Source organism: Arvicola amphibius, chromosome 9 (assembly GCF_903992535.2).
Source record: "Arvicola amphibius chromosome 9, mArvAmp1.2, whole genome shotgun sequence".
Lineage (NCBI taxonomy): Eukaryota > Metazoa > Chordata > Mammalia > Rodentia > Cricetidae > Arvicola > Arvicola amphibius.
In genome coordinates this window covers 34,672,811-34,688,998 of record NC_052055.2, presented here as the reverse complement: position 1 = coordinate 34,688,998, position 16,188 = coordinate 34,672,811, and the positions used below count along the sequence as shown (strand labels likewise).

The following is a 16,188-nucleotide window of genomic DNA, read 5'->3' as shown; positions in this document are numbered from 1 at the left end:
AATTGTCTGCTTAGTACTGCAGGAGGGGCTTTTTCTCAGTTTCCTGGAGAGTTGTGGGAGTTGCTGCCAGTCTCTACCTCATCCTCCGTGGCTGGAAGGGGGTCTAGACTATGACCGTACCAGTTTTCACCATGAAAGGACATCTGTATCTGGACTGTGTCCAGTTTGGGGCTATTACCATGCAAGCTTCTGCAGACATTATTATGTGAGCACAGGCTCACGCCGCTGGGCTAAGGGCCCAAACATAACTGCTGAGGAGCATAGTGTGTTTGGATCTTCAGGGTCCGCAGCGGGCGGAGCCCATGTTCATGTTGGCTGCACGGCTTGAGACTCCAGCTTGCCTCCAGCCTTGCCTTCCGCCACTTCAGCTGTCACAGTGAATGCTGACATGGGACAGACACCCTTGTTCTGTGCGGCTCTGCAGTCATCATGTCCTCTTCCGGGACACTCCTCTCCCTGTCTGTCATGGCTGGACGACATGTTTGCTTGTCGTTGAGATGGATTTGCTTATATTCCCCAGGGAGGTGTCCTTGGTCAGGTATATGATTTGTGACCAGTCTTTCCCATTGCTGGCCATAGCTTCTTGTCAGAGACCTATGAAGGGAAGCTTTCCTTTCCTTCTTTCCTTTCTTCTTTCTCTTTATCCTCAGGGGAGAGTGCAAACGCCACCACTGATTATGCCATGGGTTTCCCACTTTTGGGTACATTGCAGGTCAGGACAGCTGGAGTGCACAGAAAAGCCTCACCCTGGGAACTCCTTTCTGAACATGGTGTCGCCCCCGCCAGGTTACTATGCTTTCATCTTGGTGAAGGCCAGCTTTTCTTTCTTTTGGCTTCTTGGTGTGCTATCTAAGAATTCTCCCTAGGGCCCAGAGCTATTTCCCTGTCTAAGGACTAGAGGTTCCCTGTTAATGCTGGAACTCAGATCTGCTGAGTTGATTGTGTCAGGCGTGAGACTCAGGGCAGAACTCATTTCTTGGCCTGTGGGCTGTCAGTGGCTCTAGTAACTGAGGTTGAGATGAGTGCTCTTCCTGACAGCTAAGATTCAGGACACCTCCCTGTTACCACAGCTCCCCAATTACCAGCCCCACAGCGGCACCCACAGTCCTCCAGCCCTCTATGGCCTCCAGGCACCAGCGCTTGGGCACTCTCTGAGCTCCCAGACTCCAGCTATACTATAACTTTACCTGCTAGCCCAGGAGGTTAGGCTAAGCCCAGAGAAGTGTCCCCAGGAAGCAAAGCTGGGAGTGTCACCTGAAGCTGGGGTTCCAGGCTGGGCAAAGGATCCGATACCCCTTCAAGGGGCACAGAAGCAAGTGTTTTCCAAAAGGCCTGACACCCATACCATCATTTCTGGCAGCACCCTCAGCTTTAGGGGTGAGATATGGGGTAACTAACTTTAAATTCAGGTGACTTAAAGGAAATAAAGGTAAGGTCAGATGTGGTACCCAGCACCTGTAACCCCAGAACTGTAGTGGCTAAGGCAAAAGGATCAGGATTGTTCCTGGCTAACGTGTGTGTGTGTGTGTGTGTACAAACAAATAGAAGGTAGAGGCACTTCCTAGGCTGGTTTCTCAGAGTTGCCCCCACTGCTGAGTAAGCCTCACCAGTGACCTCCTGGACCCACATGTTTCAGTGGTCAGCATGAGGAAGACAGCACTCTCTCCTGATGGGAGGCAGTTCCACCAAGAGGGAAGAAACAGGAATAGACTGAGGGCACCTGTGATACCTGGCCAACCTCTGAGGCCAGAAAGCCTAATCTACCACAGCAGCTGTATCCTCTGGTAGCAGAGCTGAAGGAGCTAGGACAACCGCATAGAAGGCGTCCCCTGGCAGACAACAACCAATCATTATTCAGAAACCTACAGGTGTTTGGTTGGTGGGATGGAACCAAATATAAAACCTAGGAATCCCTGTATCCTATGGATCGATACACACACCCACACCCCACACACCCACACACACACACACACACACATACACATTCCTTATGAAATATATATATATATATATATATATATATATATATATATATATATATATATATATATAGAGAGAGAGAGAGAGAGAGAGAGAGAGAGAGAGAGAATGACCCTGTCTCTTAAGGAATGTGTGTGTGTGTGAGAGTGTGTGTGTATTCACATATATACACACATCTATTCCTTATGAGATAGGGTCAATGCTCTTGCCCAGTCTTGGTATTATAGATGTGTGCCACCACATCGGAAACCTTTGGAGTATGGATGGAAGTGCATGCCAGGGCCACACCTGCTCCGGAGTGCTCCCATCATCGGCATACACCCGGGGGTCTGCTCCGAGCTTCAGAAGCACCTCCACGGCTTCCAGGTGGCCCCCAAAGGCTGCCCGGTAGAGCGGCGTGCGGCCGAAGGCGCCCTGCGGAAGGGGCTCCCTGAGCGCGTGCGGGGACCAGGCCACGCCGCCGCCGCGCGCACCGCGCCCACCTTGCTGTTGGGGCTGGCACCCAGCTCCGCTAGCAGCTGGATGGCCAAGGGCTGCCCGCCCGCCGCCGCCTCGGACAGAGGCGTGTTCCCGTGGCTGTCCTCGCATTCCACAGTGGCCAAGCGCCTTTGCAGCCGCCGAGCCTTGCCTGCCTCGTCGTGGCCCACGCCTTCGCGCGTCAGGAGCTGATCCACCTGGGCGCAGGGCAGTGTCACCTTGGCGCCCGCCCGGTCCCGCCCACCCGCTGCTGCCGCACGGACCTCTTTAAGCACCGCACGGATCTCGCCCAGGTCCCCTTCGAAGGCAGCCTCCAGCAGGCGGCGGCGGCGCTGCAGCTCCTCCCGCCGGGCGCGCTCCGCTGCCTCCTCTTGCTCGCGCTGCCGCCGAGCCGCCTCCTGCTCCCTGCGCACCAAGGCCAGGTAGGCCTGCAAGACATGGCCCGTGGTCACCGTCCCCAGCGCCCACACAGCTCGGGGTCACTGTGCAATCCAGACATCATGTCCACAACCTGAAGTCCCTGTCTAAACCCCCAAGGTCATGATTCCCCTTCACACTCTGTCCAGACCTTCCCTCTCCCGGTGGTCCCGGCACCCAGGGTCTTGTGGCTGAACCCTACTCACCTCTCTCTGCAGCTTCTCCATTTCATCCAGGTACTCCTGGCGCTCCTGCCGACGGCGAGCCAGGTCCTTTCGTGCCAGATGTTGCCTGAAGACACACTGGATGACAATGGCGGCCTTGTCCTCGGCGGTTGGGGCTGGGGTGAAGAGAGTTGAGATTTGAACCCCAGTCTTCCTTCCTAGCCACCATCTATGCAGTTGCTTGGGTTATACAGAGGACCCGGATGGTTCTCAGAAAGCATGAAGGCCGGATGCCATGATCATGCCTATCTCCCAACACTCAGGAGGACCACGGAGTCCATTAGTGTGAAACCACCAGCCAGGGCTAAGTGGTAGACAGTCTCAACAGTGACAAAAATTCCTCAATAGCTGAGTCAGAATAATGCTCCCTCAGAAGAACCAGGGAAGGAGAGGCTTGAGCAGAAAGTCCACATCCCCAGGGCCAGAAAATCGCTAGAAATCTACAGCTGGAAAGACGCCGACTGAGAGAAGTTGTAAGAAGCCTGAGGAAAGGATAGAAAAACTGCCCCTGGTCCTCAGGGTTCACCCACCAGAGCCAGAGGCCCAACATATCCTCAAAGCATAAACTGCCCCAAAAGGGGCGTGGTCTCAGACCACAGCCCAGGACACTCAAGAGGGTTTGAGTCCAGAACTTGGGCACAGCCACGCACACATTCACGCCATCTTGCAGAGGCTAACATGCTGTCCTGGCACAGTGGCTTCCAGGAGCAGGGGACTGGAAGAACAAACACCACACAGTAACCTATGGGCACTACTCCACCCCATGGGGTCTCAAGTGAGGTGTCCAGAGCACCTATCCACAAAAGAGAGATGAAAATCTTATCTAACTGGGACTCCAAGACAGGCTGTGTAGACTGCAAGGACAACTGAAACATGAGTCAGAGCGCATAAAGAAAGAAACAGAAAACAAGACTCAGACGGACAAACATGAAGAAATTCAGCAGCAAGGACAGTGGGCAGTGTAGTGTGGCTCTGCAGAGAGGGGTGGTCCCAGGTGATGCAGTTGAGGAACAGCAGAGAGCAGAAACCAGGAAGGAGGTAAACAGGGTGCAGCAAATGGAGCCGACCCTGTGACACACACCTGCAGGTCCAGGTGCTCCAGGGGGTAGGGAGGTCACTTGATCCAAGGGGTTGGAGACTAACCTGGGCAACGCAGTGAGAGCCCTTCTCAACCATTCCCCCAGATAAAAAGAAAGGTCAGCAATTAATCTGTGAACCCCTCTAGAGTCAAGTCTTTGCCAACCCTAGAATGGCTCCCTTAATTAAGATATATAATTCCTTGTTCCCATATCCACCCTTCCTATATCCCAACCATCCTATTCCCCCAAGCTCTTCCCATCCTCCACTTCACACTTTTCTCTCCCCATCCCCCCAACCCACCCCACCCCCAAGTTCCCATTTTTTGTCCGGCAATCTTGTCTACTTCCAATATCCAGGAGGATAACTATATGTTTTTCTTTGGATTCACCTTCTTATATAGCTTCTCTAGGATTTTTTTTTAAGGAATTATAGGCTCGATGTCCTTTATTTATGGCTAGAAACCAATTATGAGTGAGTACACCAAGTCCAGTTGGAATGGGACTGATGGAACAGGGGACCAAAACGGACTCTCTGAATGTGGCTGATGGTGGAGGAGGACTGAGAAACCAAGGACAACAGCGATGAGCATGAACTCTACAGCATGGATGGGCTCACTGTGAGCCTTGTCAGTTTGGTTGCTCACCTTCCTGAACTTAGGGGGAGCTGGGAGGACCTTGGACTTAACATAGTGAAGGGAACCCTGATGGCTCTTTGGCTTGGAGAGGGGCAGAGTGGGGGTATGGGTGGAAAGGAGGGGAGGGAAGGGAGAGGAGGAGGGGAGGAGATGGAAATTTTTAATAAAAAAAATGAGAAAAAAAGATGATAAAATGTAAAAAAAAAAAAAAGAAATTAATCTGTGTGTGTGCAGGTGCACATGGCTGACTGGCTGTGATCCCAGGGACCCTCCTGCTTCTGGCTCTCCAGGGCTGGAACTACATGGCTTTTGGAGATTAAACTCAGGTCCTCAAATCTGCTCTACAAGCTACTGGCTGAATGCACCATCTCCTGGTCCCGGAAATGAATCTTTGTATTCAATCTTTGGTGAGTATAGGTAGCAAGGACCCTATACTGAATTACATCTGGGCCCTATTTTATTTTGTTTTCTTTCTTTTTTCTTTTCTTTCTTTCTTTTTCTTTTTTTGTTGTTTGTTTTTTGTTTTTGTTTTGTTTTGCTTTCTTTTGTTTTTTGAGACAGGGTTTCTCTGTGTAACAGCTCTAAGTGTCCTGGAACTCATTGAACTCACAGAGATCAGTCTCTGGCTCCTGAGTGCTGGGATTAAAGGTGTTTTGTTTGGTCGGAAGAGAGTTTTGAAAACTAACGAAAGTCATCAAGTCACAGCATTGAAATGCATGTTGAATTTCAAGGATGGCAGATACAAAAGTAAGCAAGCACCCAAATCCACTGAGCTAGAGAAAATAAACAGCAGTAGCACATGTGTGCTTCTGTATACAAAGGCATGCTTCAAAGAGAAGGGAGCTATGGCAATTAGACTCATGCCTCCAGGAAAGAATGAAATAAATAAAAGACATGTACAAGGCAGTAATGCAACTATCAGATTATATGAGAATTAAAATTAAAATTCACACACACAAAAATAGCCATGAGAAAACACAGCATTCCAGAACATTCCACCATCTCATGGCGCTTACGTTTTTCCTGCCCGCTCTTCTCTGACATGCCCTGAGCCTTGCAGAGGCTGACAAAGATACGGCTGAGCATTGAACAGCCACTTTCTCAGCACTTTGACCAGTTATGAGTTTCTGCAGTTAGTGCTGCCCACTGCAAAACAGCAACAAAACCTTTTCTAACTGTGGTAGTTTGAATAAGAATGGGCCCAATAGGCTCCTATATTTAGATACTTCGTTACCAGCAAGTGGAACTGTTTGAAAGGATTAGAAGGATTAGGAGGTGTGGCCTTGTCAGAGGGAGTGTGTCACTGGGGATGGGCTTTGAGGTTTTAAAAGCCCACGCCAGACCCAGTGTCTCTTGGCCCATGAATCAGGATGTACTACTTCTACAGCCCCATGTCTGCCAGCAGATTGCAATGCTTCCCACCATGATGATACTAACCCTCTGAAACCGTAAGTCAGCCCTCGATGAAATGCTATATAGATGAATTGCTTTGGCCATGTCTCTTGATAGCAACAGAACTGTGACTCAGACACTAACTGAAGCTGACAGCAGCGCTCATGTATGCGCAAACATAATTAGTCACATCACACCCATTTACCAAAACAACAGCAGTGTCTTCCCCACTAGGGTCCATGACCTCACCAGCCGCGGCGTTAACCAGGTTTACAGAGCTAGCTGTGCTCCCTCCACTGCAGCAGGCCTCAAACTCAAGCAGAAAGCAGTTGGCTACTCCACAGCAGACTTGGCTCTGCTGCACCAATGGACACACCGTGCCTGGAGAGTCGGCCGTGTCATAGTTAAGGTCCCTGGCTATGTTAGACCGTTGGTGACAATCCTCCCCAGCAGCCTGCCCAGCACCTTCTAGTAAAAGAGGACAAGCCAGCGGGGAGAGAGCTTCCAGCTTGGTTCCAGCTTGGTTCCAGCTTGACTTCTCTGTCCTTAGAGAAAATATGGTGTCTTCAGCAATAGGTTCTTACCATATATTTCCAGTGGGCAGCCAACTGCAGCGGCATTTGCATGAATTGTTGTGGGAACCTCAGGACTCCCCTGACCTACATATCATCGGGTGGTACCCCACTCCTGGCAATGGAATTTTCACTTACAAATCTATAGCTCCTGGAGTCAGCTTTAACCACTCGGGACTACCATTCAAATTCTTACAAAAAGGAAACACCAGTTTTCAATTAGATTACCAAGTACCGGTTTCCTTGTGGCTTTGCCATACAGCCTCAGTTTTGGCTCCTTCTTCCTGTCCCCTCCCCATTTAAGTTTTTTTTAACTTGAGTATTCCCCCTTTTCCTTTCATATCTCATGTGATTTATCACTCTCCTCCCCATAACCTAAAGTGTCTTTTCCCCTCTCATGGGCCCCTTTCTGGTTTCCTGGCCTTAAATACAGTCATTTCCACATAAATATGCATATATAAAAACTAGAAGGCAGGGACTCTAGAGACGGCTCTGCTTTTACAGAAGATACAGATTTGGTTTTGAGCACCCACATGGTGGCCCACAACCATCTGTAACTCCAGTTCCAGGAGATGTGATGCCCTCTTTTGACCTCTACAGGCACCATGTGGTGCACAGATAAACATGAAGGGAAAGCACATATGAACACATAAACAAATCTTTAAAGAAAGTTAATGAGAAGGCAGAAGAGGATATGGGTTAGCTCACTTAATGTAATATTTCCCAATTCTATCCGTTTTCTTGCAGATTCCACGGTGTATCTGGGCCACATTTTCATTATCTGCTCATCACCCGATGATCCTCTAGAATGAGTCTATTTCCCAGCTGCTGGGAGCAACGGAGCAGCAGTGAACCTGGACGTGCAAGTGTCGCCTTGGCAGGACGCAGGGGTGTGGCCTGAAGGGGTGTGGCTGGACAGAGGGTGGGTCTATTCTAGCTTCAGTTCAGTGGCTAAACTAGTTGGGACTCTTGCCAGCAATGAATGAGGGTTCCATTTTATTTAACATCCTTTCTAACACTTATCATTCTCTTTCTCGCTCGCTTTCTCTCTCTCGCTCTCTCTCTTTCTCTCTCTCTCCCCCACCCCCTGAGACATGGTTTTTCTGTGTAGCTCTGGCTCGGCTGTTCTGGACCTCACTCTGTAGATCAGGCTGGCCTCAACCTCACAGAGATCTGCCTGACTCTGTCTCCCAAGTGCTGGGATTAAAGGTGTGAGCCACTGCTGCCTGACTTTTATTTCAGGTTTGTAAATTTATCAGGTATATTTTGAAACTAAAAACAACAACAAAAATCTAGCTGGGTGATGGTGGCGCACACCTTTAATCCAAGCACTCAGGACGTAGAGACAGGCAGATCTCTGAGTTCGAGGCCAGAATGGTCTACAGGGTAAGTTCCAGGAAGAGTCGGGGTACACAGAAAAACCCTATCTCAAATCGCCCCCCAAAAGCAACTAACCTGTTGTAAACTGTTAAAGATAATTAAGACATACAAGTTAATGGTCAGGCACTTCATAAATATCAGACTCTTTAGTGTGCTCAGAACTATGTGCACAGTCATGCTAGTACAAATGTAATTCATTTACAAGGACAAGCATTATTTAGCCTCCTGTATATCTTTTCAAGGTTAAGCCTAAAGCAAGTAACTAAAAATAAGTTAAGTTTGTTTAAAATGAAGTATATTTAATACATGGCCCTTAGAACTCCCAGAGATCTGCTGAATGTGGTATTTAAAGTGTTTAGTAAAAAGCTTCCCATGATAAGCAGAAACACCAGCACCTAGTGGCAACCCTAAGGTCTCCAGAGAAGACGGTGGGGCAGAGGCGACTCCACCTGGATTGTGTTAAAACGAACCACAGGGGAAGAAACTGCCAAGGCCCCACCCAAACTGTTCTCACTGTTGACTATAGGCTTGGCCAAGGTAGGTCAGTTTTCCCAAGTTCCTAGTCCACAAGAAAATCTCTCAGACCTTCTCCGTCTCTGACCCAAGGCTGATGCCGCCATGTGTGACAGCAAAGACTGACACACTGTCTCCAGTGACACCACTGAGATTACCCTGAGGGAACCTAGAGTAACCGCCCAGGTAGCAGCTAAATCCCCGCCTTTTAGCTGTTACGGAGACCATTTGGATTATTGTTCTTGCTCTAATTTATCCTTCTTGGGTCTCGGATGAAGCTGATGGCTAACTGTAGCTTTATCCTTCTGACAATAGCAAGCACCCCACTCTCTGCCTCCCAAGGGTGCGGCTGCCTAGTCGGTCCATTTCATAGGTAAAAGTCAGACTCACAGTTTACCTTGCTGGCTTATTTCACAGGCAAAGAGATAAACTCACAAAACAGGTTTCAATGTAACTTTTTACCTAATTCCTTTATTTAAAGGAGCTTACTTTGTAATGACTGCTCTCAGTAATCAACCACTTTTGTTTCATGGTAAATGACTGGATGGAAAAAGAAAAGGTTTGAGGTTTTATGTACGTTGTGATAGTCTGAGGAAGAATTTAAGGTGTGTAAAGGCAACCTGTAAAGTCCTGAGGATGCAAAAGTAGGTTGTGCGGGTCCAAAGTGGCTCAAGGGCTGTGAATGTGAGCTATGAAGGTCGAGGAAGTGATTTAAGGCTTGTGAAAAAATGAGAACTCTTTCAGGTTTCTCTCCCTCCCTATGCTATGGTTATATTAAGACTTCAGAAGTTCAGAGTTTTAACATTAATCAGTGGAGTTCCGATAAGCTACTAATCTAGCTCTGGTGAAGTGCTATTAGTATCATAGTCACAAGCTCAAAATTTTAAATTCCCTGTGGTTGTTTTTGACGGTAGCTTCAAGAGTGCTTCTCCAGGGAGCTCAGTGGTTAAGAGCACTGGCTGCTCTTCCAGAAGACCTGAGTTCAGTTCTCAGCATCCACACGGCAGCTCACAGATGTCTATAACCCCAGTTCCAGAGGATCCAGAGCCCTTACACAGACATACACACAGGCAAAACACAGTGCTGTGGACTATTCCTTTACACTGTAGGAATATATATCACTGTGATTGGTTTAATAAAGAAGCTGACTGGCCAATAACTGGGCAGGACGAGAATAACGAGGAGAATGCTGAGAGGAAGAAGGGAGGAGTTTGGAGTCAGCAGCCAGACACAGAGGAAGCAGGAGATGATCATGTGGTACTGAAAGAAGGTACCACCACACGGCAGAGTGTAAATAAGAAATACAGGTTAATTTAAAATGTAAGAGTTAGCTAGTAATAAGCCTGAGCTATCAGCTGAGCATTAATAAGTAACATTAAGTCTCCGTGCTGGTTATTCAAGAGCTGGAGGACAGGATAGAAACTTCCATCTACACACCAATGCTCATTTAAAAAAAAAAAAAGCTTCTCTTAAAAACGAAAAAGTAAGAGCCAGGCATAGTAGCACAGGCCTTTAATCCCAGGAGGCAGAGGCAGGTGGATCTCTGAGTTTAAGGTCAGCCTGGTCTACAAAGTGAGGGTCTACAGCTGGGACTACACAGAGAAACCCTGTCTCAAAAACAAAACAAAAGGCTTCTCGTCATGCTGAAAACATCTCCATCTAGTGTATATATATCCAGCCCTCTGGACAAAGGGAAGCATGTTCAGACTTTTAGCCCAGAACCATCCTTTTGGTTCCCCAGGTGCCTATTAGCATACCTAAGCACATGCCCGACTCTAGGCTCTCTCGGCATCTCAAAGTCCATGATGGCATCTGGTTCTTCTCACTGCGCCTCCCACTCAAAACTTCTCCAGCCCCTAGGCTTCCCTCCCCCCAGTTTCTCATTTCTATATAACCATGCCATTCCTGCCATGTGCTCTCTCTCTTCCCCCTCACTTGCTCTCCCTGTGTCTCTCTCCTCTAATGGCCTGGTTCACTCTGTAGGCCATTGTTCAGTGTATTGTTTTCTCTCCTTGTTCTGAATACTCCCAGATGCCTCTCCCTAATATCTACAACAAAAGTCTTTCCCTCAAATATACCTCAGCATGGTCATGGCCTCAGTTTTTTACACTTTCAGTCCTTTTGGAATGGTAATGCATGTTTTATGCCATTGTATGTTGGAAGTATGTAATTTGCTTTTTTTTGAGACAGGGTTTCTCTGTGTAGTCCTGGCTGTCCTGGAACTCACTCTGTAGACCAGGCTGGCCTCTAACTCACAAAAGATCCATCTGCCTCTGCCTCCCAAGTGCTAGGATTAAAGGTATGCACGGCCATCACCTGACATTTCTTTTTTCATTTTCTGAGACAGGGTTTCTCTGTGTAACACCTCTCTGCTGTCCTGGAACTCATTCTATAGACCAGGCTGACCTTGAACTCACAAAGATCCCCCTGACTTTGCCTCCCAAGTGCTGTTTTTAATTATTTATTTATATTCTATGTATGAGTGTTTTGCATGTATACCTGCATGCCAGAAAAGTGTGTTGGATCTTATTATAGATGGTTGTAAACTACCATGTGGTTCCTGGGAATTGAACTCAGGACCTCTGGAAGAGGAGTCAGTGCTTTTAACCACTGAGCCATCTCTCCAGCCCATAACTGCTTTTTTTATTTTACAGGTGTTACAATTAAGAGATTGCCTTGAATCTCAGAAGAGACTTTGGACTTTTCTTGATGTTGTTGTTGTTGTCTTTCTATGTAGTCCTGACTGTTCTGGAGCTCACTATGTAGACCAGGATGGCTCCGAACTCACAGGAATGTGCCTGCCTCTGTCTCTCAAGTGTTGGGATTAAAGGCTTGTGCCTGGCTCTGATTTTGGATTTTTAAACTATGAGATTATGAAAGACTATGGGGACTTTTGAAGTCAAGCTAAATGCATTTTGCATTCTGGCAATGGCCATGAGCCAGTGGGGGTCAGGTATACATTCGATTGAGAAATTCTCCCCAGACACTCACATATCTGGGTACTTGATTCCCAGCTGCTGGTGCTGTTTGGGGGAGGTTTAGGTGATACAGCCTCGCTAGAAGAAACACGTCACTGGGAGCAGGCTTGAGATTAGAAAACCTCGCCTGCTTCCAGTTTGCTCTCTCTGCTTCATGCCTGTGGTGGAAGGTGAGGTAAGCTGTTTCCTGCTCCTGCTGCCATATCTTCCGCTTGCTGTCAGGCCTCCTTGCCACGACGGACTCTGTCCCTCTGGAAGGAAAGGCGAAAGGAACTCTTTCCCCGATAAGTTTCCTTGTGTACGTGGCATTTTATCACAGCCACAGAGAAGTAAATCGCCCCTTAAAATTTATGTATCAGCTCTTCTTTTTTTCAAATTGTCCCTATTTATTTACTTATTTTGTTTGTTTGTGGCAGAGTCTCATTATGTAGCCTAGGCTCAAACTCTGATCCTCCTGCCTCAGCCTTCCAAGTACTGGTAGTACAGGCATGTGCTATCACATCCAGCAAACTGCAGAAAGTCTTGAAAAAAATGTGTGTTTAAGTGGATTTATATAATTTAAGCTCATGTTGTTAAAGGGTCAAATGTACTTTAACTGTAAATGGAGGGCTGGGGTATAATTCAGTGGGAGGGAATAGGTAGCCACTGCGGGGGAGGGGTTATCAAACTCTCCAAGTTCTCCAATCAAAAGACAGAACTCAGGAGCAGCCCTGGCTGCCCTTCCAGAGAACTCAGGTTCAATCCCTAGCACCTAGATAGTGCGTGCAGGCAAAACACGCACACACATAAGAAGTAAAAGAGGCTGGAGTGAAACATGGCAGAGCCTGCATCTCCCAAACTCAGGTGACCAAGGCAGGAAGGTCACAAGTTTGAGGCCAATATGAGCTGCACAATACAACCCTTCCTGGGGAAAACTTTTCAAAGGGAGATTATAGGATAGATACAAGCACATGGCTCTCTCAAGCTTTTCCAAATCAGCCTCTTTGTTCTTCTGCCTCTATTCTAATTTTTCTGCCCTCTTTCTAGTTTCTCCTAGTTTCTTATTTTTTTAAATATTATTTTTAAAATTTAATTTATTTTTATTTTAGGTGCACTGGTATTTCTCCTGCACGCATGTCTGTGTGAGGGTGTCAGGTTCCCGGGAACTGGAGTCGTGAGCCACCATATGGGTGTGAGGAAACAAACTCAGGGCCTCTGGATGAGCAGCCGGTGGGGGAATGCGGTGGGGTAGACACACACGCAGAACACCTGCGGTCAGAGGAACAGCTGTGCTCTGGTGGAGCTCCATCTACGACCACTGCAACCTGGGCCTCGGCACGTTATTGTGTGTAATTTGTGGGGGGGGGGGCGGGGAGCAGGTAGCTAGTCTCAGACTGTGAAGACCAGGAGGACAAAGCTGTGGATGCTAGTTTAACACACTGACCTGTAGTGAGGAGCTGTGGGCCGCGTTCCCGCCCACCCTGCTCCCAGCCGCCTGGCTAGCTTATGCCCCGAAATAACAACATACAAACTATATTCATTTAAACACTGCCTGACCCATTAGTTTCAGCCTCTTACTTACATCTTGACTAACCCATATCTAATAATCTGTGTAACACCACGAGTGGTGTCTTACCGGGAAAGATTCAGCATGTCTGACCTGGCAGCTGGCTTCATGGTGACTGTCTCACTGAGGAGAGGCATGGCAATTGCCCAAGGCATCTGTCTCACTTAGGAGAGGCGTGGCATCTGTCTGAGCCATCTACCTCACTTCCTACTTCCTGTTCTGTCTACTCCACCCACCCAAGGGCCGGCCCATTAAATGAGCCAGGCAGTTTCTTTATTAATTAACCAATGAAATCATCAGATAGATAGAAGACACACTTACATCACTGACCAATTGTGCCTTTGTACACATACACTCATACATAGACCAAAGGAAGAAGGCTTTGCCGTTCCCTAGCCTGACCCCACAAGGGGATAGGTTTTGTCAGTTTGCCATTGGTCTGAGTCCTTGGTCCTTGTCATGGTTGTGCCCACGTCAACAGCACACATCCATTCAGAACTTCATTGCTCAGATCTTCCTCCACTCCTGTAACCAAAAGGGAGTGACGGTGGGGCTGACAGTGAGCTGGCTCAGTGGGTGAGGGCGCAAGCTTGCTGCCAAGTCTGATGACCTGAGCGCAATCCCTGATTCACAAGTACCCAAAGAGTGTAATGGGAGAACCACCTCCCCCAAGCTGTTCTCAGACCTCCACACATGCATTGTAGAAATTGTGTGCTTGCCTACATGGACACACACACACACACACACACACACAGACAAATAAGCAGAAATATTTAATGTAAGAAAACATAAGGGCCTATGTATTAGTAGATGAAATAAATTTTAGAAAAAATATATATAGGTGGTGGGGGCTCAAGCCTTTAATCCCAGCACTCAGAAGGCAGAGGCAGGCAGATCTCTGAGTTTGAGGCCAGCCTGGTCTACAGCATGAGCGCCAGAAGAGGAAAAAAAAAAAAAAAAAAAAAAAAAAACCCTTATATGATGACTAGTAAAGAAGCTTGCCTGACAATCTGAGTTTGATCCCTGGAACCCAAATAGTAGGAGAGAACTGACTTCTACAAGTTGTCCTCTGATGTGCGTATGTGGGCTGTGGCATGCCTGCACCCATATACATATAAATAGGATAATAAAGTAATAAAAAAATTAAAAACCTGTTGCTGAAGACACCATGTATTGTGGTCATGGAACACAGAGAAGTCAAGCTGGAACCAAGCTGGAAGCTCTCTCCCCGCTGGCTTGTCCTCTTATGCTGGAAGGTGCTGGGCAGGCTGTTGGGGAGGATTGTCACCAACAGTCTAACACAGCTGGGGACCTTAACTATGACAGGGCCGACTCTCCAGGCACGGTGTGTCCATTGGTGCAGCAGAGGCAAGTCTGCTGTGGAGTAGCCAACAGCTTTCTGCTTGGGTTTGAGGCCTGCTCCAGTGGAGGGAGCACAGCTAGCTCTGTAAACCTGGTTAACGCCGCGGCTGGTGAGGTCATGGACCCTAGTGGGGAAGACACTGCTGTTGTTTTGGTAAATGGGTGTGATGTGACTAATTATGTTTGCGCATACATGAGCGCTGCTGTCAGCTTCAATTGGAACAGTTTTTGTTGTTGTTTTGCAGTGGACAGCAGCAACTGCAGAGACTCATAATTGGTCAAAGTGCTGAGGCTAAGCCATAAACAGGACATCTATATCATCCTCTGCAAGGTTTGGGGAACATTCCGGAAGAGATGGAAGAAATAACATAATCAATAGAAGGGGTGGACTTTTATATATTTTATATAAAATTTTATTTAACATATATATATATATTTTATATATATGTTGTCTTCCAGGCAGGACATGGATATTATACTTTTTTTTGGTTTCTCTGTGTAGCCTTGACTGTCCTGGAACTAACTCACTCTGTAGCCCAGGCTGGCCTTGAACTCAGAGATCCGCCTCTGCCTCCTGAGTGCTGGGACTAAAGGTGTGTGCCACCACCGCCCAGCCAGGATATTATAATCTTAACTCATAGCAGTGATTATCTACATAAGACCTGCTCAAGACTGGGTCCATCAACATCGTGCCGTGCAGTATGGGGAGGGGACTCACAAGGCCCCACTCTGAGACCTATGGTCAGTTCACAGTTGCTGGGGAAAGGAGAAATATTTCATTGGTGTAGCCACTGATAAGGTGGATGAGGTGCCCAAGGTCCCTTAAATAATCCCTTACTAACATTCCTATAAGCAACCCTAGTGAATAGCTTCTCTCTCTCTCTCTCTCTCTCTCTCTCTCTCTCTCTCTCTCTCTCTCACACACACACACACACACACACAATATGAAAGTAGAATGAGGACTGATTGGAAGGAAGATTAGTGAAGGGGATTAGTGAAGGGGAGAGGGGGACAAGAGTTGAGGGTGGATGTGATCAAAATCCATGACATATCTATGTGAAAATGTCAGAATGTACAAGTACTATACAATTAACCAATAAGTAATATATGCTAATAACAATACAAAAAGACTTAAAAGAGGAAAAACAGAACATTATATAATCAAAAGATTTAATAATACAAGCCAGTTCTAAGTATGCATGACTGTGAGGATGAACCATCAGTGTGCAGAAAAAAGCCTCAGAGTCAAGGAAGAAGCAACTCTACAACAGTAGCTGGAACTGCTTTGTCCCTAACACAAACAGAACATTAGACAGAAGTAAGAAGAAATAGGGTTCTTGACATATGAAAGCCATGGGAGCCAGTGCAGCACTGCCCAACCCCCACACGCAAACGATGCCCAAGTGCACAGGGGACATTATCTTGGAATGTGGGGCAGGCCGCAGAATGAGTCTCCGTGACTCCTTGGCAGATATGTGTTCTGCCACAGAGCTCCACCTCTCCTCAGAGGCAGACACGACACAGAGCATCTGCCCTGACCACAGCGGGATGAAGTAGAGGCAGATGACAGACTAGAATAAAATTGGAACATGCGCAGAATGTGGGAGTTAAGCTATGTCTTTTTTTTTTCTTT

At 47.4% G+C, this 16,188-nt stretch overlaps 1 protein-coding gene across 1 annotated transcript in view; it reads right to left on the bottom strand.

Moving 5' to 3' along the window:
- Iqank1 (IQ motif and ankyrin repeat containing 1) overlaps positions 1 to 16,188 on the bottom strand; it is a 33,755-nt gene that overhangs the window by 9,915 nt on the left and 7,652 nt on the right. Inside the window, exons 4-7 of the mRNA XM_038343054.1 lie at positions 3,081 to 3,214; positions 2,721 to 2,885; positions 2,463 to 2,654; positions 2,269 to 2,394 (exon numbers count right to left, since the gene is read on the bottom strand). Coding sequence (XP_038198982.1) covers positions 2,269 to 2,394; positions 2,463 to 2,654; positions 2,721 to 2,885; positions 3,081 to 3,214 — 617 coding nt within the window. The remainder of the gene's footprint in view (positions 1 to 2,268; positions 2,395 to 2,462; positions 2,655 to 2,720; positions 2,886 to 3,080; positions 3,215 to 16,188) is intronic.